The sequence below is a fragment of the Lepidochelys kempii genome, chromosome 8 (genome assembly GCF_965140265.1).
Source record: "Lepidochelys kempii isolate rLepKem1 chromosome 8, rLepKem1.hap2, whole genome shotgun sequence".
NCBI lineage: Eukaryota > Metazoa > Chordata > Testudines > Cheloniidae > Lepidochelys > Lepidochelys kempii.
In genome coordinates, this window is record NC_133263.1 from 52,729,390 (window position 1) to 52,751,718 (window position 22,329).

At 43.4% G+C, this 22,329-nt stretch overlaps 1 protein-coding gene across 11 annotated transcripts in view; it reads left to right on the top strand.

The window, feature by feature from the left end:
• CEP350 (centrosomal protein 350) overlaps positions 1-22,329 on the top strand; it is a 141,300-nt gene that overhangs the window by 20,145 nt on the left and 98,826 nt on the right. For 10 of the 11 annotated variants that reach the window (XM_073356555.1, XM_073356564.1, XM_073356565.1 and 7 more), the window contains exons 6-8: positions 10,292-10,938; positions 11,332-11,445; positions 18,013-18,126. In XM_073356555.1, coding sequence (XP_073212656.1) covers positions 10,292-10,938; positions 11,332-11,445; positions 18,013-18,126 — 875 coding nt within the window. The remainder of the gene's footprint in view (positions 1-10,291; positions 10,939-11,331; positions 11,446-18,012; positions 18,127-22,329) is intronic. The other variant, XM_073356563.1, reaches the window with a different exon arrangement.

Genomic DNA, 22,329 nt, shown 5'->3' on the forward strand with positions numbered 1-22,329 from the left:
AAGGGGCTAGCTGTGGGCTCAACCCTCTCCAGGGCGGCAGGGAGCCACACCGGCTCACTACACACAGCTGAGGATTGGGGAATTACTTCGGCCACAGAAGTCTTCCCTTGCGGCTCTTGTGGAGGCAGAAAATAAGTACAGTTATGCCGGGGCCCTAGGTCAGGGCCGGGCAATAATGACTCAGGCCCTCAGGCAGGGCTGCGCAATAATACTATAGCAGTAGCAATATAAACAGTAGTAAGCCCTGGCCCCAGGTTAGGGCGGGGCAGTAATGAGTCAGGAGCTCAGGCAGGGCTGAGCGTAACAGTAGGCCCAAGCCTCAAAATGGTTTGGGAGAGGGGGAGACTGCCATCCATGAGTTGGGTGGCAGGGGGGACGCAGGCCCTCCCACTCCACTGCATCCCAGCCTGGGGCCCTAGCAGCGGTAGAAGATCCACTGCTGTGTCAGTGGGGATCCTGGCCGCAACACACTGACATGGGCTCTGGCAGTGCTACAGCCAGACTAGGGTCGGCTGTCCCTGGGCTACTTCCTGACTCCCCCTCTGGTGGTACCTGAGTCACGGTGGAGTCCTCCGGGGGGTCCAGCATCATGGGTTCCTTGGGGTACCGGGCGAGTGGGAGGCCCGGCAACTCCTCTGGGTAGCGAGCACAGAGCAGGTCCGGCAACTCCTCCGGGTAGTGGGCACAGGGCAGGTCGGCCCAGTACTGGCATGCACCTTGGGCCACAGGGGCTTCCCAGTCGCGGGCTAGGCTGGAGGTGCCTGGCCTCCCCAGAGACTGGCCCTCTAGTGAGCTCTGAGGGCAAGCCTTTATACTTCTGGGTCCCTGCCTGACCCTCTGAGGGGTGGGCTCAGAGTGCCCTAGCTCCGCCCACCCCCGTCTCTGGATGGACTTGTCCCTCTCCGGGGCGGCAGGGAACCACACCGCCTCACTACAGAGACTAACATTTATTTGAGCATAAGCTTTCATGGGCTAACCCAACCCCGCCGCCCCCTTCCCCCCCCCCCAAAAAAAAAAAAAAAGAAAAGGGCAGCAGAGGAAGTACAAAGCATTATTACAAGTAATAGGGAAATAGTAGCTATTTCTTAACTTCTTGGCAGTGGCAATAGATTTTTAAAACAACTTTTCCTAGTTTTGATTCATCTTAAAATCTTTTTTCTAATGTATATTATTGGTGATGTAGAAAGAATGTTTTCTATCTTGATACATTTTTTTCTTTGCTTTTTTGAGGACTTTGATTGTGGACCAGCCTCTTTATTATTATTATAACCAACAGAACATGAGATTTCATCTATTTTTGAATATCATAAGTAATGATAAAGTTTTTCTTGGCTGTTGAGTCATGTATTCGTGTAATTTAAGTTTTTTTAATTTCCTTGACATTTTACTTGTGGAATTTTTGCACCCTGTTAGGTCAACAAACAACCTGGTAAACTATTGTATAAACTTGGAGTCTTTAAAGAAACGCCTTGAAAATTGCATAGGAGAGTATTGAACAGCAAGGGATCACTGACCCTATTGTAGGGAACACTCTGTCTTTCGGTCTGTCTCTCTCACATGCACACATGCAGAGAACCTTGCTGACTTTAAGAAAATATTGGTTGGGGGCAGTTGGAAGGCGTGTGGTGGGGAGAAATACTTAATGATTACAATGTACCCAGAAACCTAAAACAAGCTTGTCACTGCAGAATTAGTTTGGTTAGTACTTAAGATTTCTGAGGTTTGTAGCATTTCACCATAAGTCCTTCATTACTTCTTTTCTCAATTTGTGGCAAACCTTGGCCCTAGTCATAATGAATGACTTGTTTAAATTGATGATGTGTAGGATTTTTAAAAGTGCTCAACCGCTGCCTAACTCAGATCCCACTGAAGTCAATGGTAAAACTTCAATTGACTTCGGTAAGAGTTGAATTAGGCCACCACTAGCTGTTTTATAAAAGTCCGACCTTTTATCTCTTTATTTATAATGGGCCCAGCACCATTGTTATCTCAATGTCAGTAGAAATTAAATGTAAGCAAACATAGAATTCTATCTTGCCTGCAGGCTCCTTATTCCAACTGTGGATTTTTCTCCTTGGCTACATAGGAGGCAGAGTTGGACCTGTCAGGCTGGGGGCTCTTTTGCTGTTTAAACTGCTCCTGTTGTTAGTTTTCCATCTGGAATAATTATTTCCTTGACATCAGTCACTTGTTGTAAAAGCAGCGTATCAAATTATTTGACTTCAAATACAGGGGGAAAAACAGGAGTAGATGAACTCTTATCAACCTAATATCATTTCTCATTCAAATATACTTAGCTATAAAGAAATCTAAAGTACAGGAAATGAAAAAGACTATTTTTTTGCATTGTGAAGATTGTAAGATCAAGTACTCAAGTCAGGGCATTCAAATTGTTGTGCTTGTGCTGATTATGTTAATTCTGTCCTATTGCATGTCCTGTATAGTTTTATGGTATACATTACTAAGAATGTGGCACCTGAAGGTCTGTATTTAACATGGAAAAGAGAAATAGAAAATGCTGAGTGTGTGCAGTGTCATGCACATGGCTTCAAAAAGCTTCCTTGAACATATACGTGCCCAAGGATTAAGCCTACTAGCCTAGATGAAAAATATCTACAGTGTCACCTCAGTAGTCCTGCCATGCATTGGCACATATTCAACCCCTCTTGAATAAACCTTAAATAAATAAATTCTGCCCTCATAGCACACATACATCCTAGAATACTCAAGGAGCTGACTGAGCCATCAGCAAATCTTCAAAAAGTCATAGAAGCCAGGAGAGATTTTAGAGGACTGGAAAGGGGCAAATATAGTGCCAATCTATAAAAAGGAGAACAAGGACAACCCAGGGAATTACAGGCCAGTCTGCTTAATTTCTGATAATGGAGCAAATAATCAATCAATTTGCAAACACCTAGAAGATAATAAAGTGATAAGTAACAGTCATCATGAATTTGTCAAGAAAAAATGGTGTCAAACCAACCTAATAGCTTTCTTTAACAGGGTAACAAGCCTTGTAGATGGGGGGAAGCGGTAGATGTGATGTATCTTGACTTTAGCAAGACTTCTGATACTGTCTTGTATGACCTTCTCATAAACAAACTAGGGAAATACAACCTAGATAAAGGGTGCATAATTGATTGGAAAACTGTTTCCAGAGAGTAGTTACCAGTGGTTCACAATTAAGCTGAATTAAGGGCATATCAAGTGGGGTCCCATAGGGATTGGTCCTGGGTCTGGTTCTGTTCAATATCTTCATTAATGATTTAGATAATGGCATAGAGAGTACACTAAGGGTATGTCTACACTACGAAATTAGGTCGAATTTATAGAAGTTGGTTTTTTAGAAATCGTTTTTATATAGTCTGTGTGTGTCCCCACACAAAATGCTCTAAGTGCATTAAGTGCATTAGCTCGGCAGAGTGCTTCCACAGTACCGAGACTAGCATTGACTTCTGGAGCGTTGCACTGTGGGTAGCTATCCCACAGTTCCCGCAGTCTCCCCCGCCCATTGGAATTCTGGGTTGAGATTCCAATGCCTAATGGGGCAAAAACATTGTCGCGGGTGGTGCTGGGTACATGTCGTCAGGCCCTCCCTCCCTCCGTGAAAGCAACGGCAGACAATCGTTTTGTGCCCTTTTTCCTGAGTTACCTGTGCAGACGCCATACCACAGCAAGCATGGAGCCCGCTCAGCTCACTGTCACTGTATGTTTCCTGGGCGCTGGCAGACGCAGTGCTGCATTGCTACACGGCAGCAGCTCATTGCCTTGTGGCAGCAGACAGTGCAATAGGCCTGATAACCATCGTCATCATGTACTAAGTGCTTTTGGCCGCCTCGGAGAGGTCAGTTAGGAGCGCCTGGGCAGACATGGGCGCAGGGACATAAATAGGAGTGACTCGACCAGGTCATTCTTTTGAGTCCTGCTGGCAGTCGTATTGCACCGTCTTCTGGCGAGCAACCAGAAGATGAGGATGGCTAGTAGTCCTACTGTTCTGTCTGCTGCCAGCCTAAGATGTAAAAGATAGATGGAGTGGATCAAAACAAGAAATAGACCAGATCTGTTTTGTATTCATTTGCTCTCCCCTCCCTCCCTCCGTGAAATCAATGGCCGACAATCATTTTGGTGAGGTCTGTCAGGGGCACCTTGAAAAGTTTAATGGAGATTCAGTCCTGCCTGGAATACTGGGGGGAGGGATAGCTCAGTGGGTTGAGCATTGACCTGCTAAACCCAGGGTTTTGAATTCAATCCTTGAGGGGGCCATTCTGTGTGACAGTTGTTTTTGTTTCTCCTTGAGGTAAAACCACCCCCTTTGTTGATTTTAATTTCCTGTAAGCCAATCCTGTAAGCCATGTCGTCAGTCGCCCCTCCCTCTGTCAGAGCAACGGCAGACAATCGTTCCGCACAGACGCCATACCACGGCAAGCATGGAGCCCGCTCAGATCACTTTGGCAATTATGAGCACATTAAACCCCACGCGCATTATCCAGCAGTATATGCAGCACCAGAACCTGGCAAAGCAAAACCGGGCGAGTAGTCAACGTCAGCGCGGTGACGAGAGTGATGAGGACATGGACACAGACTTCTCTCAAAGCATGGGCCCTGGCAATGTGGGCATCATGGTGCTAATGGGGCACGTTCATGCGGTGGAACGCCGATTCTGGGCCCGGGAAACAAGCACAGGCTGGTGGGACTGCATAGTGTTACAGGTCTGGGACGATTCCCAGTGGCTGCGAAACTTTCGCATGCGTAAGGGTACTTTCATGGAACTTTGTAACTTGCTTTCCCCTGCCCTGAAGCTCCAGAATATGAGAAGATGAGAGCAGCCCTCAGTTGAGAAGCGAATGGCAATAGCCCTGTGGAAGCTTGCAACGCCAGACAGCTACCGGTCAATTGGGAATCAATTTGGAGTGGACAGATCTGCTGTGGGGGCTGCTGTGATGCAAGTAGCTAACGCAATCAAAGATCTGCTGATATCAAGGGTAGTGAGTCTGGGAAATGTGCAGGTCAGAGTGGATGGCTTTGCTGCAATGGGATTCCCTTACTGTGGTGGGGCCATAGACGGAACCCATATCTTTATCTTGGCACCAGAGCACCAAGCCAGCGAGTACATAAATCGCAAGGGATACTTTTCAACAGTGCTGCAAGCACTGGTGGATCACAAGGGACGTTTCACCAACCTTGTGGGATCGCTGGGAAAGGTACATGACGCTCACATCTTCAGGAACTCTGGTCTATTTCAAAAGACACAGGAAGGGACTTTCTTCCCAGACCAGAATATTACTGTTGGGGATGTTGAAATGCCTATAGTTGTCCTTGGGAACCCAGCCTACCCCTTAATGCCATGGCTCATGAAGCTGTACACAGGCAGCCTGGACAGTCATAAGGAGCAGTTTAACTATAGGCTGAGCAAGTGCAGAATGGTGGAGTGCATTTGGCTGTTCAAAAGTGCACTGGCGCAGTTTACTGACTAGGTTAGATCTCAGTGTAACCAATATTCCAATTGTAATTGCTGCTTGCTGTGCGCTCCACAATATCTGTGAGAGTAAGGGAGATGTTTATGGCGGGGTGGGAGGTCGAGGCAAATCGCCTGGCGACCAGTTTCGCATAGCCAGACATCAGTGCTATTAGAAGAGCACAGCAGGGCGGGCTGCGCATCAGAGAAGCTTTGAAAACCAGTTTCATGACTGGCCAGGCTACAGTGTGAAAGTTCTGTTTGTTTCTCCTTGATGAAACCCCCCGCCTTGGTTCACTCTACTTCCCTGTAAGCTAACCACCCTCCCCTCCCCCCTTCGATCACCGCTTGCAGAGGCAATAAAGTCATTGTTGCTTCACATTCATACATTTTTTATTAATTCATCACACAAATAGGGGGATAACTGCCAAGGTAGCCTGGGAGGGGTGCGGGAGGAGGGAAGGACAAAGCCACACTGCACTTTAAAACTTAAAAAAATTTAAAACTTATTGAATGCCAGCCTTCTGTTGCTTGGGCAATCCTCTGGGGTGGAGTGGCTGGGTGGCTGGAGGGCCCCCCCACCGCGTTCTCGGGCGTTTGGGTGAGGAGGCTATGGAACTTGGGGAGGAGGCGGTTGGTTACACAGGGGCTGTAGCGGCGTTCTGTGCTCCAGCTGCCTTTCCTGCAGCTCAGCCATATGCTGGAGCATATTAGTTTGATCCTCCAGCAGCCTCAGCATTGAACATTGAATCCTGCCTCCTGTCATCACTCTTCCGCCACCTATCCTCTTAAGCCTGCCACCTCTCCTCGCGTTCATGTTGTGCTTTCCTGCACTCTGACATTGTCTGCCTCCACGCATTCGTCTGTGCTCTGTCAGTGTGGGAGCATAGCATGAGGTCAGAGAAGATTTCATCGTGACTGCGTTTTTTCGCCTTCTAATCTTTGCTGTCCTCTGGGAAGGAGAAGTTCCTGTGGTCCTTGAAACACATGCCACTGGTGGACAAAAAAAAGGGACAGTGGTATTTAAAAAGACACATTTTATTAGAACAATGGGTACACTCTTTCACAGTAAACCTTGCTGTTAACATTACATACATAGCACATGTGCTTTCGTTACAAGGTCACATTTTGCCTCCCCTCACCACATGGTTAACCCCTCCCCCCTGCTCCCACTGCGTGGCTAACAGCAGGGAACATTTCTGTTCAGCAACAGGCAAACAGCCCAGAAGGAACAGGTATCTCTGAATGTCCCCTTAAGAGACAGCACCCTATTTCAACCAGGTGACCATGAATAATATCACTCTCCTGAGGATAACACAGAGAGAGAAAGAACTGATGATGTTTGAACGCCAGGAAACATATGCTGCAATGCTTTGTTCTGCAATGATTCCCGACTACGTGCTACTGGCCTGGCGTGGTAAAGTGTCCTACCATGGTGGATGGAAAAAGGCTGCCCTCCCCAGAAACCTTTTGCAAAGGCTTTGGGAGTACATCCAGGAGAGCTTTATGGAGATGTCCCTGGAGGATTTCCACTGCATCCCCAGACACGTTAACAGACTTTTCCAGTAGCTGCACTGGCCGCAATTGCCAGGGCAAATTAATCATTAAACACGCTTGCTTTTAAACCATGTATACTGTTTAAAAAGGTACCCTCACCAGAGGTCCCTTCTCCACCTCGCAGGTCCAGGAGGCAGCCTTGGGTGGGTTTGGGGGGTACTGGCTCCAGGTCCAGGGTAAGAAACAGTTCCTGGCTGTCGGGAAAACTGGTTTCTCCGCTTGCTTGCTGTGAGCTGTCTTCAACCTCCTCCTCCTCATCTTCCTCATCCCCAAAACCTGCTTCTGTGTTTCCTCCTACTCCATTGATGGAGTCAAAGCACATGGTTGGGGTAGTGGTGGCTGATCCCCCTAAAATGGTATGCAGCTCATCATAGAAGCGGCATGTTTGGGGCTCTGACCCGGAGCGGCCGTTTGCCTCTCTGGTTTTCTGGTAGGCTTGCCTGAGCTCTTTAAGTTTCATGCGGCACTGCTTTGGGTTCCTGTTATGGCCTCTGCCCTTCATGCCCTGAAGATTTTTACAAATGTTTTGGGATTTCGAAAACTGGAACGGAGTTCTGATAGCATGGATTCCTCTCCCCATATAGCGATCAGATCCTGTACCTCCCATTCAGTCCATGCTGGAGCTCTTTTGCGATTCTGGGACTCCATCATGGTCACCTCTGCTGATGAGCTCTGCATGGTCACCTCTGCACGTGCCTGCAGCTTGCCACGCTGGCCAAACAGGAAATGCGATTCAAAAGTTTGTGGGCCTTTTCCTGTCTACCTGGCCAGTGCATCGGAGTTGAGAGTGCTGTCCAGAGCGGTCACAATGGAGCACTCTGGGGTAGCTCCTGGAGGCCAATACCGTCGAATTGTGTCCACGCTACCCCAAATTTGACCCAGCAAGGCCGATTTCAGCGCTAATCCCCTTGTCGGGGGTGGAGTAAGGAAATCAATTTCAAGAGCACTTTAAGTTTAAAAAAAAAAAAGGGGGGGGGGGCTTCGTTGTGTGGACGCATGCAGGGTTAAATCGATTTAAGGCTGCTAAATTCGACCTCAACTCCTAGTGTAGACCAGACCTTATAAAGTTTGCAGATGATACTAAGCTGGAATGGGGTTGCAAGTGCTTTGGAGGATAGGATTAAATTTCAAAATGATCTGGACAAGCTGGAAAAATGGTCTGAAGTAAATTGGATGAAAATCAATAAGGACAAGTGCAAAGTACTCCACTTAGGAAGGAACAATCATTTGCACACATACAAAATGGGAAATGACTGCCTAGGAAGGAGTACTGTGGAAAGGGATCTGGGGTCATAGTGGATCACAAGCTGAATATGCGTCAACAGTGTAACACTTGCAAAAAAAGCAAATGTCATTCTGGGAGGTATTAGCAGGAGTGTTGTAAGCAAGACACGGGAAGTAATTCTTCCGCTCTACTCCATGCTGATTAGGTCTCAACTGGAATATTGTGTCCAGTTCTGAGCGCCATGTTTCAGGAAATTGGAGGAAGTCCAGAGGAGAGCAACAATGTGATTTAAAGGTCTAGAAAACATGATGTATGAGGGAAGACTGAAAAAGTTGGGTTTGTTTAGTCTGGGGTAAAGGCGACATGACAACATTTTTCAAACACATAAAAGGTTGTTACAAGGAGGAAGGAGAAAAATTGTTTTTGTTAATCTCTGAGGATAGGAGAAGAAGCAACGTGCTTAAATTGCGGTAAGGGAGGGGTAGGTTGCATATTCGGAAACTGTCCTGGTAGTTAAGCACTGGAACAAACTGCCAAGGGAGATTGTGGAATCTCCATCACTGAAGGTTTTTAAGAGCACATTAGACAAGCACCTGTCGGGGATGGTCTAGATAATACTTGGCCCTGCTTTGAGTGCAGGGGACTGGACTAAAAGACCTCTCAAGGTCCCTTCCAGTTCTGTTATTCTATAGTTTGAATCATTTCTACCCCATCTCTTTCCAGGCTGTCTGCTCTCAGCATGCTGCCCAAAGAGATGGCATTTACCTTCCTGGGTGCAGAGGAGGCCCTCAGCCTTGCAGAACCCTTTTATCACTTGAGTCCTCTCTGTACCTGGATTCCATCTCCCTTTCTTTTAAGGCATGAGAAGCTGTGGTCCACTCTACTTCTCACTCTTCCACCCTCCTATAAAAATGTAGCAGCTCCAGCTGTTCTAATTCCTTCTTTCTGTAAAATGTGCTGTAGTGCTTGGGCCACTCTGTTCCCAGTCTCCCTCCTTCTCTTCCAGGAAAGGTGCTGAAAACTGCTTTGCCTACTCAGTTCACTTGTTTGGCCAAAACCTATACATGCCCTGAATCGGTAGGTGTTACAATCCCCGATTCTGCACATTTGCATTAAAACACTTAATATAAGAAATTTTGTCAGTCAGTTTCCAAAACAGCCTTATCTTTTGGAATTTTCTTACTTCTGATTGCTTGATACTGCAAACTGTTAACATTCGATTAACAGTTGTTGGGTTTTTAAAAAGAGAGAGAACTGATGGGAAGGAAGATATTGGGAGGTAATTAGCTTGCTGAGCTGATGACCTCTATTAATGAACCTTGTTAAGTTCACTGCTCTACCCCCAATTCAGTCTAAGTTCCTTTCTCATCAGTTTGTCTATGCTGTGCACACATGTCAGATTCAAGTTCCTTTCTCTGCAACTTAGAAGCTCCATTGTCTACTATATACATTTTCTGAAATAAGTAGTGCTAACTTAAGGAACTGTGCACGCATTTTTTCACTCTTGCCAAACTTAAGCACTGAAAGGATTTTGCTCAAACTTTCCGGGGGGTGGAGGGGAATCACCTTCAAGGCAGAAACTAAGTATAGAAAATTTCAGCTGAAATGGGGAAACATTTGAAAAGTAGTGAGCATATAAAAACAGGGACATAATTTAAACTTTTGCAACCTTCGTTATATTAGGTAACATTAAGTGCCCATTGTAATAAACAAAGTAACTGTTTCCATGAGTCATCTAATAGGTAATGTTGAATGGCACCTAGAAATCCATACTTTTCAGAGGTTTTCTGGTGTGTGTAAAAGCTAGTTTATCTCAGCAAATGTTGAAATCATTGTTATGCCCACCACTATAGTTTAGGCAGCATAAATGATGGTCACAAATGTTAAAATTGGTAGATTTTTACACCCTGAATAGCATTCTCTCTGATTTAAGAATCTCACAGGCATTCACAATGTATACTTCATGTAGGTGATAATGACTACAGAGTTATTTCAAACCTAGTTTGTGTTGTTTTTACTGTTGTGTTTCTAATGCTGACTTTCTTTTATGGTAGGGAGACTTATGGTGCACCGTCTTATCAAAGTGCTAGTCCATTGGAGACGAAATGTTTGCTGTCTGGTTTAGACCATAATGAAGCACAGGATAAGACTGAAGGAATGAGCTGTATGATACATGACAGGAGTGAAAGTGACTTACATAACAGAAATTTTGAAAGCCCACGTTCTTCTGCTGCAGATGACACAGTTGTTAGGTATTTGAATGACCGACCAGCAATTGATGCTTTGCAGAACATTGAGTCTCTTTTTAAAGCTGTAACCCCTACAAGATCAGAGGAGGAAAAGACTAATGGGTCCAGAAGAGATGAGAGCAGCACTAAAACTGCTTTTAGTAGCACAGCCCAGGATGCTGAACTGAAAGGGATAAGGCTGGCAGAATCTTCTCTTTCCTCCACTAGTACTTCCAGTGCCCACAGGCTGGAAATCTTAAAACGGAGGCAGCATGATGCTAAATTGCATGATGCTAAATTGGAGAAGCTGAAAGAGCGGATTAGGAAGCAATGGGAGCATTCGGAAGAATTAGGCAGCAAGGGACAACTTCTGGGATATGCCGAGCAGCCTGTAGTGGTAACAAATGTGGAGAATGCAGTGACGCCGAAAGTCAGAAAAGTGGCAGTTGCACCCCCTGCTCCGACATATAAAGGTATGTAGACTCTCTATCTTGTGTTGTTTACATGTGGCACCCCGGCTTGAAGCAGAGACAGGACAGCAGCCCAGCTCAGGAACCAGGAGTTGGCTTTCTTGTCAATTTGGAGCCGTGAAACTGACAAGAATGACAGCCAAAATCCAATGAAAGAAACACAATGTCTACGTAGATCTAACTACACTGACATAAGCTCTATAACTCCCATTGAGGTGGTTTTATTATGTTGGCATAGCAGGGGAGTTACATCAGCGGGAGGAGCATTTCAGTGTGTACACCTCCACTGTTTTGTCAGCAAAACTCTGTAGTGTAGACATAGCCTAATAGCACAATTTTTTTCTCAAGGTTTTTAAAGTGTTCTGCAAGATCTAGATAAAACTTTGTTTATCGTAGGTTTCAATCCTGCTGAGACAAAGATTCGCACTCCTGATGGAAAGGTGTGGCATGAAGAGGAATTTCATAACATCAGTAGGGAGTTGTATCGCGATATAGCACTCCAATTAACAGGTGAGAAGCAGATCTAAGCTTATTAATACACACAGGTTTCTCTGAGAAGCAGCTAGGGTTGCTACACACACAACTTAACTGACACAAACCCATGGCAAGTGAAAAGTTGAGCTACCTAATAGAGCATATGCTGTATTCCAGTGTTTCTTAAACTTATTTGATCACACCATTCTTTGTGTCTGTAGTAGTTTATGCCCCCCTGCCACACAAGTAAATATACCAATAAAAAAAAAATGCAACTCTTGCTAAATATTAGAAACAGTTCGGCATTGATTCAAACATAGCCATTTAAGTATATAGTAATGTAAATTTTAAGTGAGATGCTGCCGTTTTGGGTACCTAGCCAGCAGTCGCCACTCTTCGGCTGCCCAGTTCTGAAGGCAAGGCAGAGGGCAGCATAAAATGTGCGCAGTACGCTTTTATTTTCCCTAAAGCTTCTCTTTCGCTGCCTGCCTGCCACCCACACCAGAATACATTCCATGCCTCCCAGTTTGAGAACCTCTGCTGTACTCCATCCACAAGCACTAGAAGTGGTTGAAAAAACTTCCCCCCACCCCCGCAAAACATTTTTAACTAACAGGATTTTTTTAAATAAGTCAAATGATTGTTTTATTTTGTATTGGAAGATTTTGCAGATTGAAATGGAACAATATTTCATTTAATTTTGAAATTTCCCATTGAAAAATTTCATCAGGTCTTTTCCCACAATAAAATCGTTCTTGATGAGACCCCACTTTTTAGTGGGAAAATTTTTCATTTGACAAAATGCAGACAGTTCTAACAAATGCACACCTTTGGGTTACCACAACTACTACCACTATGTGGCACAGCTTTAATTCTGCCCCTTCTACGCACCTTTTTATCAAATTACTCACTCCCCAAATTAGTTGCGGAGATGTTTTGTGTCGTAGTGTGTTGTGGTGGAGTGGGTAGCCATAGTAAAGGGGGTGATAGAAGGCTTGAATCCTAGGAGCTGCATATTTAAGGTGCAATACGTGGCCTGTTGTGGTAAAGTGTGTGCCTCTCTGGCTGCAGGAGATAGAGGGTACATGTATTATGAGGTAGCTTAACTTCTCCTAAACTGTTAGGAGTGGAAAGTCTTTTGATTAGCATATGACATGATCACTGGATGGTACAGATACATCAGTACCCAAAAAGTGACTTTGGTTGTCTTGACAACTTTTATCCCAGTTTCCCTTATAAGGGGTAAATTAAATCAAACCAGGTATTAATACACGAGAAGTCTCATGGTGCTTCTCCCTCAGCTCAAGAGAAACAGAAAGTTCAGCTGTATCCAACTTTCAAAAGAGGAGGAGGAGTGGAAAAGTTTTTCCAGAAAGAAGTGTGCCAGGGTAACTCTTCCCACGATCATATGTTGCTATGTAACTCTTCCCTAAAGAAGGGAGACAAAAAAAGTGAACTAGCAGGAAAGGAAAAAAACATTGTCATGATGTACCATGATTTTTTTTCCTTACAGCACTCCTACATCAGTTTTGTCTGTTGTGAGGATTAGATAGGATCTTGAGGATTTTATAATTTACTTGTCTGTTTCTTTACTGCTGCTTTGTTAACAGTAATTTGATTTCAGGGTTATGAGTTTTTTGCAAGGGCTTGGCTTTGCTTATTTTACACTACCAAATGAACCTTTTTCTTTACGTGTTTATTAAATACACTGTGGCAAATTGCTGGCACGATTATGATGGGTTCCACGCTTCCTCCTCTTGTTCTACTGTCCCACTAGTAACCCAGAGAAGGGTAGTGGAGAGAGAGGGACCCGGGCACGCCCTCTACTCCGGGTCCCAGCCCAGGGGCCCTAGGGATAGTGGCAAACCACTTGAACTAGGGCTTCCTTCCCCTGGGCTACTTCCCTCTCCTACTCTTCACCTTGTGGGACTTCCTGCCCTCTCTCTGCACAAGCCGGGTGTCTCTTTATCTAAGGTCTTGGTCTTCTAGCCAGCCATGGCACTTCTCCAAACTGCACTCTGCTCCAACTCCTTCCCCTGGCTGATGGAAGCAGGGGGTTTTTATCAGGTGACTGGCTTCAGGTGCTTTTAATTAATCTATAGAAACCTTTCTTCCCTCTACAGGGAATAAGGCTTCTCCTTATCCTGGGACTTACATATGTCTCCTATATCACTCTCCTGCTGCCTTCTGGCCATGCTGTATTACAACACTCAAAAAAGCGGGGAGGGAAACAATGAAAATGTTCAAAACTCAATGCAAGTGAATTGTTTTCAGTAATATCCCTTATTCCCTTTCTTTGTGTAGAGAAAAAAACCTTTGCTTGATAGTCTTTTTAATGGCATTAAATGTCCTTGTTGTGGCAGGGGATCAATTTTAGCGATAGTACTCAGGTTTTGTTAAAGCAAATGCTGTTTCATAAGACAAATGCATACAAAGGACAAAAAGAAAACAGTAATCAAAGATGCTAAAATGTAGCTTGGCTTTGCTTACCGTTCAGTTGCTGAAAGACCACAAGTATAGCACATGCCCATTTAGTCACTCCAAGTCCTTGGCTTTACTCCTCTTGCTCTGAAAAATGTTTGGCTGTTGTTGATTGTCCTTACTTTCCTCTGGCTGGTCTGTAGGATATTTTTACTGAGATAAGGCTGCTTTTTAGTTTGCCAGACTGGCTACAGAAAAATGATACAATTAAATAGCTTCTGATTCACTAAGCCAAAGAAAAAGAGGAGATGGGAGGAATAAAGTGGCAATGGAAATGGACACCCTAAGAGGGTGTAATGAGGATCTTAGGCTTTCATCTCGGGAGGTGCTTGGATAATACCAAGGATAAAATGTTGTCCAAATACCTGTTGTTATCTGGTCAGAACATATTTCAGGCCAAGGAAAAAGGACCAACGGTGTAATAGTAAATCTTTGGGCCCCAGTGTTAGTGATGGTGGCTGAAGTAATGGTGATCATGATGTCTTCCTTCACACTCAGAACTTGCTGCCAAGCTGAGGAATTTGACAAGTGATCCTCGCAAAAATGTCCAGAAAGAACAACTATCTATTTTTATCAAAATTACCCAGTCAAAACAAGCTTTCAATGGTCCACATATGTATGTTCTGCTATATTTGTAACTTCACCAGGAGCCTTGAAGGCTCCTAATTTAAGTGGTTTTTAGTTCAAACAAGCTTGCATTTGAATAATTTATAGAATTATGTGCTTTTTGAAATATTGTTGTCACTTTTACTTGTCAAAAAGATTGTTTACATCTTTCATCCATTTAAGATGTTTAAAGGATTCAACACGTGTCCCAGTAGATACCGTCTCTCTTCAGAAATGGTCATTTTAAGCATAGTCCTTCTCAAAGCTCCAAAATGTTACGCCTATACAACAATCATTTGATAACACCTTCCCCTCCAGACACACACACAGACATTCACTTCTTATGCATTCTCTTCCAGTTAAATTTGGGATTTCTTAGTATCAGAATAAAGTAAGCTGTGGTTCTGACATGGGGTTATTAACACTATTGAGAGTAGATCTAGAAATATTGTCATTTCTTTTTTTTTGGGTGCCTTGTTTTAAAAATATGCTGAGATCACATAAATTATCCTGCAAATGTCTCCCAACAAAAAATAACTGGAGAATTTTGCACAAACTCTGGACTTTTATGGCTTTGTTATATAAGTGTTAAAGATCCATTTTGCCTGTGAGAGACTGTTCAGTTTCTAAAATTCAAAGGTCTTTTATCACTAAGCCTGTTCTTTAATGAATTTCCAAATTATTTAATGTAATTATTATTTTTTTCTCTTAATGTATTCAAAAATCAGAACAAGAAGACAATCTAAACTCTTTACAAAATCAGTTGGGGGCACTTTGAGAGCTGTAAGCAAAACTTAGCTTTTCCCAGCTCTGTTCTAAAATCTTGTGGAATTCTCCTTAGCTATGTGTTATCTATCTGCTCTTGACCTTTGCACTCAAATTCACATTTGTTACCCTAGATTTTTGGAAATGTCCACTAGAAACTTTCGTTAGATGTACCTTCACAATATCCCACAGCGGATGACTGCTGTCCTCGGATGATGATAATGATGTGAGGTTTTTCTAACTAACTTGTACGATGCTTGTTGTCATTCTGCCAGCAGAATCAGACACATGCTAAATAGCATACAAGCAATTAAAAATGTCTGCATGGTAATATAATCTTCAGATTTCTGGCTCTGTCACCTTCACTACATTGACACCACTTAAAAGATTTATCTTGAGTAACCAAACCTATTTCTTTTACCTTTCTGTAGAATTAAACTTCTCCTTCTGACTTGCAGGTTGTATTTTATGGGTTGATGAAGTTCCAAATCTTTGGTGCCCTTCTGATTACTTGTGGCACTCTGGCAGTCCAAAGCAGCTGTAAACCTGGCAGATCAGTCTCCTAGTGATTTTTCTAGAGTAACGATAATCCCCATTTAGAGGTAGACCCACCCTCCTCATGGCCCTTGGTGAAGGAATTATGGCTTGGGTCACAGTTCTGCCAGTGATCCTTTGCTGCTGGAATTGCCTCTAGGGGCTTTGGGAAGCTGGGTGCAATTTAGAGCTGCCCTGAGGTGGTTCAAAATTTCACCAGGGACTGGACCTGCTCTTGACTAGTACCTTGACTGGGGAGCCACAAAGTTGTCTTAAAGCCATTTTGCTTCCTTTGCTGAAGTTATAGCCCGGGATAGTCAATGGTGGACCGCGGGCCAAATCCGGATCACCAGACACTTTTGAACGGATTCCGAAATCCTTTTATTTACTTATTTTTATTGTTGTTGGGTTTTTTACTTTCTTCTCTGGAGTCTGGACTGTGACTATACCTTGACCAAGAAATTTGGACCTTGACAAAAAATAGACTACTCCTGTTTTTGCGCAGGGTTTTTATTCAGATTACTCTAATGTTTATAGATATCTTATGTTTAACTTACCATCTTTTTTTCTAGAAATCCAGTGTTTCTTTAAAAGTTTAATATAAACAGAGTTGTCTCAATTAAACAGACATGTAGCCCATTTCTCACATTTTCCAGGGGACACATTTCAGTAAGAGGAATGAGTTGTATGCAGGTTTGGCCATATGCTGCTCCTGATGTCATGTGTACACCAGCTGTCTGGAATAATCTCCTTCAGTTGAAAAGATCGTATCAAATAGCTGATTGCAAGTAACCAATCTATAGTCATACACAGTACATACTGTAAATATATATTGAGGTTGTTCTATTAAAAGTGAACACATGGACAGAAAATGTAATGTAGATATGTTCACCATGTACTATATGGTCAGCTGGACCTAAATTCTTTTCCAATCTGGTACTGAAATCAGCAGCATACCTGAAAATTCTGCAGCATCTTCAAGAACATGTCTCTTAGAAATTGAGGGTTTTCTTTAATTATGAAAATTAATACAACTAATACAGAATCTCTTGATTTGTTTTTTTAATTGTGATAGTGAATCCTACTCGGTGGGAATGTTGATTCTGAATCCCACCCTTGGGTTTATCTCTATCAGCTAAACACATGTGAAAATAAAACTTGTCCTGTCTACGCTAGAGTTTTAAAAGAATGTGTTAACACACTTTAGCTAAATTAATTTTAAAATACCATATTTATCTTAGTTTACACAAGCCCATTGGTAACAATGCACTGACTCACATTTGGTTCACTTTTTGAATGCTTTCTTTGTAGCCATAAGGGCTAAGGTTTAAGTCATTTTTTTTTTTAAATGAAAGCTTAAATGATGCAGAACAGTTCTGAATCAGTGGATATGTCTACATAGCAAAGACCAATGGCTGGTCTGGGTCAGCTGACTCAGGCTCAGGCTGTGGGGCTGTAAAATTGCAGTGTAGATGTTCGCCCGTGAGCCAGAGTCAGCTGACCTGGGCCAGCAGTGGGTGTTTAACTGCAGTGTAGACATACCCAGTGGGTGTATTTTGTGGCAAATTCTGCAGGCACAATTGCAGAAAGTACAATGCTCAGCTATTTAGTCTATCACATTTTGATGGATTGGTTGGGAGCCAAGGACTAAATGTGCTAGCATTCATAATGTAAAGGAAGAGGGTCATGTATTCAACAATGAAGGAGCTAGACATAGCCCATTCAGGTGGAGCATTAATATGTACTTTGTAAAACTTACTTTGTCATTTAGTAGATTAAAAAAGCAACATTAGCTCAGATATGCCAAACTATTACCGTGACTTCTAACTCCCAAAATGAACTTTCTAAGGATCTGTTACAGCCGTTATTTGTGCATACTTATGGCTTTGCAATTTTCTAGTATTTATGTAAACAGTGCTTGAGGCAAAATGTTCATTCTGAGTGAGTTTGGGCAAAGCTATAAGGATAAGCCTAAGCAATGCATTGTGGAGTCTAATCTGTGGGCCTTGGAGTAGCAGTAGAATTCTACCTAGCTCTTTCTATAGCAGATGCTGTATTCTAAGGTAGTGGGTATGACCTAGAGAGTGATCATGCTGCAGTTCTCTGACTAATCCCCACTTTATCGAGGTAAATGCTGAAGCAAGTTTGCTTCTGAGTTTTATTTTTCCTTCCCATGGGGTATCAACTAACAGTTCACACATACTATCTGCTTTTCAGAGGATTCAACAGGGAAAGAGAAACCCCCTGAGAAAAGCAAGGAGAAGAAAGCAACTAGACCAGTGCGCAAGGTTCAAAAGCTAACCAGGTCATCAAGCCCAGATTCCAAACCAGGTGACTAGTAGTACTCTTGACATAGGCTTCTTTCTAGATGTGTATGTTCAGAGATTAGTTATGTCTAGACGGGTGAAAAAGGATGTAGTTTAAAGGCAACCTGTTGACTTGAACTCTGGTCAGTTGCACAAAATGTCCTAAAGGTTGTTTGGTATGCTATATCAGCAATGTATCCCCCACCAGTTTTTTTTTCTGTTTACAAAATTTTCCTTTCCCCTGCCACTGTGTGCAACTCTCAGAAACAGCAGACGATTGAATATGTATTTCACAGGGGTTGTCTGAGGACATTCACCAGAGCACTGGAGACCAGCAGTACTTCCTTGCTCTCCACTTCTGCCTGTGTCTTCTCTCGTCTCTGTGGAAGAGCCTAGGGGGTGGGTGTGAAGTACTTCCCTGGGGTGCAGCCTGAAACTGGGATACTGCTGAGCTCTCTGTCTATCCAGACTGGGCTCCCTCTCTCATTGTGATGCTGTGACAAGTTGCAGACCTCTCCCAGTCTTGCACTCACACAAACATTTACAGCAGGGACACACCCTGCTGAGTTACATGAATGCTTTTTCCAGCCACTTATAAACCAACAATAGAGGGGCTCCAGCCACTTCCCCCCAGCTCAGGACCCCTTAGCTGCACCATCTTGCTATACAGTGGAGTCGCATCATACGTACATTTAACTTATGCAAATTCAACTATACGTGCTTGGCAAAAAAAAGAAAAATAACAATAACTCGCGGCGGCGGAGTACTGTACAGGAGTTGACGGGAGAGCGCTCGGGTCGATTTATCGCGTCTAGACTAGATGTGATAAATCTACCCCCATTGGATCGATCGCTGCCCGCCGATCCAGTGAGCATCTCGCCGTGCTGAGTGAGTCTAGTGTTTAAAGATACGTATTTTTCATACATCATGGCCCCTAAATGCAAACCAACTACTTCATCTGGTGCTCATCTGAAGAAACAGTGATCTGTTCCAGCACTGGAGGAAAAACTGGCTGTGCTGGTCTTATTGAGAGACGGTATGTCAGTCTCCAGTGTGGCGTGTAAATATGGCTGCAACGATTCTAGCATCCGTGTCATCAAGATTCGAGAGAGAGAAATTCATCAAGCTGTGGCATCAAGTGCTCCAATAACTGCTAAGATGACGAGCCAGGTGCGTGATAAGACTTTAGTGAAGACTGAAAAGGCATTAAACTTATGGCTGGAAGACATGAACCGTAAACATGTGCCTATCGATATCAACACGTTGCGAGAAAAGGGTCTTAGCCTCTACGTGCTGTTCAAACCTCCCACCGAAGAGGGACAGCCTTCTGATGAGAAGGAATTCAAAGCCAACCAAGGTTGGCTTAACAGTTTTAGGAACCGCTTCAACCTCAAAAACGTGCAGACTACTGGTGAAGCTGCATCTCCCAGTGAAGAGGCAGCAAAAGCCTACCCCGAACAATTAAAGAAAATCATAGAAGAAAAGGGCTAGCTTCTGGAACAAGTTTATAATGCTGACGAGACTGGGTTCTTCTGGAAAAAAATGCCCAACCGCACTTACCCTTCGAAATCAGAAAGACAAGCCCCTGGCTTCAAAGCAGCTAAAGACCGTGTGACTGTGGCGTTTTGTGGCAATGTGGTGGGCTTTTAATAAAGCCGGGCTTGCTCTACAGGGCTGCGAATCTCCGTGGCCTAAAAGACAAGAACAAAAATCTGCTGCCTGTGTTCTGGCAATCAAATAAAAAGGCTTGGGTGATGGCAGCATTATTTCTGGATTGGTTCCACAAGTGTGTCATTCCAGAGGTCAAGCGGTACCTTGAAGAGAAAGGACTTGACTTTAAAGTGTTGCTGATCATAGACAATGCTTTGGCCATCCTGAAGCACTCCGGTTTGCGCAGAACGCCGTTGAAGTCGTCTTTCTCCCTTCTTTATTCTTTCATTCTTCCGTCTCTCTCTCTCTCTCTCTTTTTGACTATATGCGATTTTCGCCTTACGTGCTGACTTTAGAACCTAACCCCCACGTAAGATGCAACTCCACTATAGTCAGAAGCCTGATCAGTGTAAGTTATTTACCCAGTTCACCCCCCCCCTCAGTGTGGAGAGGACATGCACCAGCCCGCCTCTGTTCCTGAGAGATTTCCCTTTACACTTCAAACAACACACTGTTCTAGGTAAAAAAAAATATATATATAGAACAGATTTATTAACTACAGAAAGATAGATTTAAAGTGATTATAAGTAATAAATGTACAGATAAAGTAGATTACCTAAGAAATAAAACAAAATCACAATCTAAGTTCTATAAACTAGATAGGATTTGAATCAAGCAGTGTCTCACCCTGATGGTACAAACAGTTCATCAGTTTTCCATACACAGGCTGGAACTCCTCCTTTCCAGCCTGGGATCAGCTCCCCAGTCAAAGTCTTTGTTCCTGAGGTGTTTCCAGGTTTTGAGTTGTGGGGGGAGTGAGGCCAAGGGATGATGCCACTTTCCTATTTTATAGCTTCTTCCATGTGGAGGGAACTTAATTGTCCCAAAAAAAGCCTCCAGCACAGTTAGTGGAAAAATACAGTGTCACATGAGCTGGTCACATGCTTTTCCATGCTTCGATGAGTCATAGCAGGGGCCATTACCCATATTCTGGCTAGAACATTCAGAGGAAAGTCCACCAGGTGGGGATAAGCTTCTTCCAGGGCCCATTGTGTTAAATGACGGGCCATCCACTTGAATAGTCCATTCACAATGTGCTGGCTAGACTGGATGTAAACTACCTTATGGGAGTTACCACAGGAGCAAACACATTTGAAATACAGGTACATAGTCAATATTCATAACTTCAGATACAAAAATGATACATGCATAGAAATAGGATAATCATATTCAGCAAACCATAACTTTTCCATTAACACCTCACATGACACATTTTGTACAAGATTTGTTGCAATTATAACACTGGTGAATTCGGGAGTGCCAGGGTGTTGCTTTGGGGTACAGAGTGTCACAGTGGGACGCTGCATGTTGCTTTCCTGGTGCCTATCCTATCTCACAGATAGATGCCAGCAATGATGGAGGGACCAACAGCCTCCACTGTTTGTAGGTGGGGTGGGGTCAATGGAACCTGTTGTATTATCCTTCTATGGCCTGATGGATTGGGAATAGAATGAAGGAGTCCCTCTCTTTTTTCCTCATTCCCCCCACCCCCCTTCCTGTGTACAGGTCCAGGTCTGTGGAGGGAATTGGGAGGTAGAAAGGAACAACTTCCTTCTCCATTACTTTTCCTGTACCCCAACTGAAACAATGAAGGGAGACAATTTTCCTTTAAATTGTACTAATCTTTGATATTATAAGTAACAAAAGTAAATGGAAAAACTTTCAGATGGAATTATTTTTGAATTGAACTTTCAAGTCAAATAAGCAACCCAATCAATATACTAACATAGCTTAAAAAATGCATAGGGTATTTATTTCTGCATATTTAACCTCAGAATGTACTGTGGTCTGTAGTTAGCGAGCTCTTTTTTTCTTTAACTGGGCTTATAAAGTTAAGCCATATACAAATTTATTACTCCCAAAGAGTTTCAGGAACAAAGTTAATGTGGCACAATATAGAACTGTGCACTCAGTATATGGTACTCAGGGAAGCAGTGTGTAAATGTCTCATTTTAGTGATGGTGGCTAATAGTTGAAACTGGTATTGAAAGTAAATGTTAGATATGAAGCTGTTTCTTTGTTCCCTGTTGAATTCATGTTGTTCAGGATCTGTGAATGGCTAAGCCTCCTCCCTTACATAGAAAGTAGAATTATCAAAACTCTAACAGAAGTTGTGTGTTCTGGATTTGTCTTTAAAGTAGATTGAATTTTAGAACTGCTACCTTCAGTTTGGTTTTATTTAGGAATCTGAAGATGGAGTTCCCAGACAAAGTTGAAAGGGTAGCCTGAATTAAGCAATGCTTGTGGGCCTCATGGATTAAGAATGGAACCAAATATCTCCTTGAAAAGAAAAATTAATTAAGAGTTTTCCATAAAATATTTGTGATCATATCATTAGTCCAGAAAGGGGGAATAGCACAGAGGCAGTTGAACTCAGTAGCCATGTTGATTTCGTGGTGTTATCCAGCTGCACCTATCTCTGTGTTGGGCTGTGTAATTCTCCTCATGTTTTTATGCTGAAATTCTTAGAGGAGAGGCACCAAAGCTAGTTCAGTGTTATATCTGTAATGATGTTCCC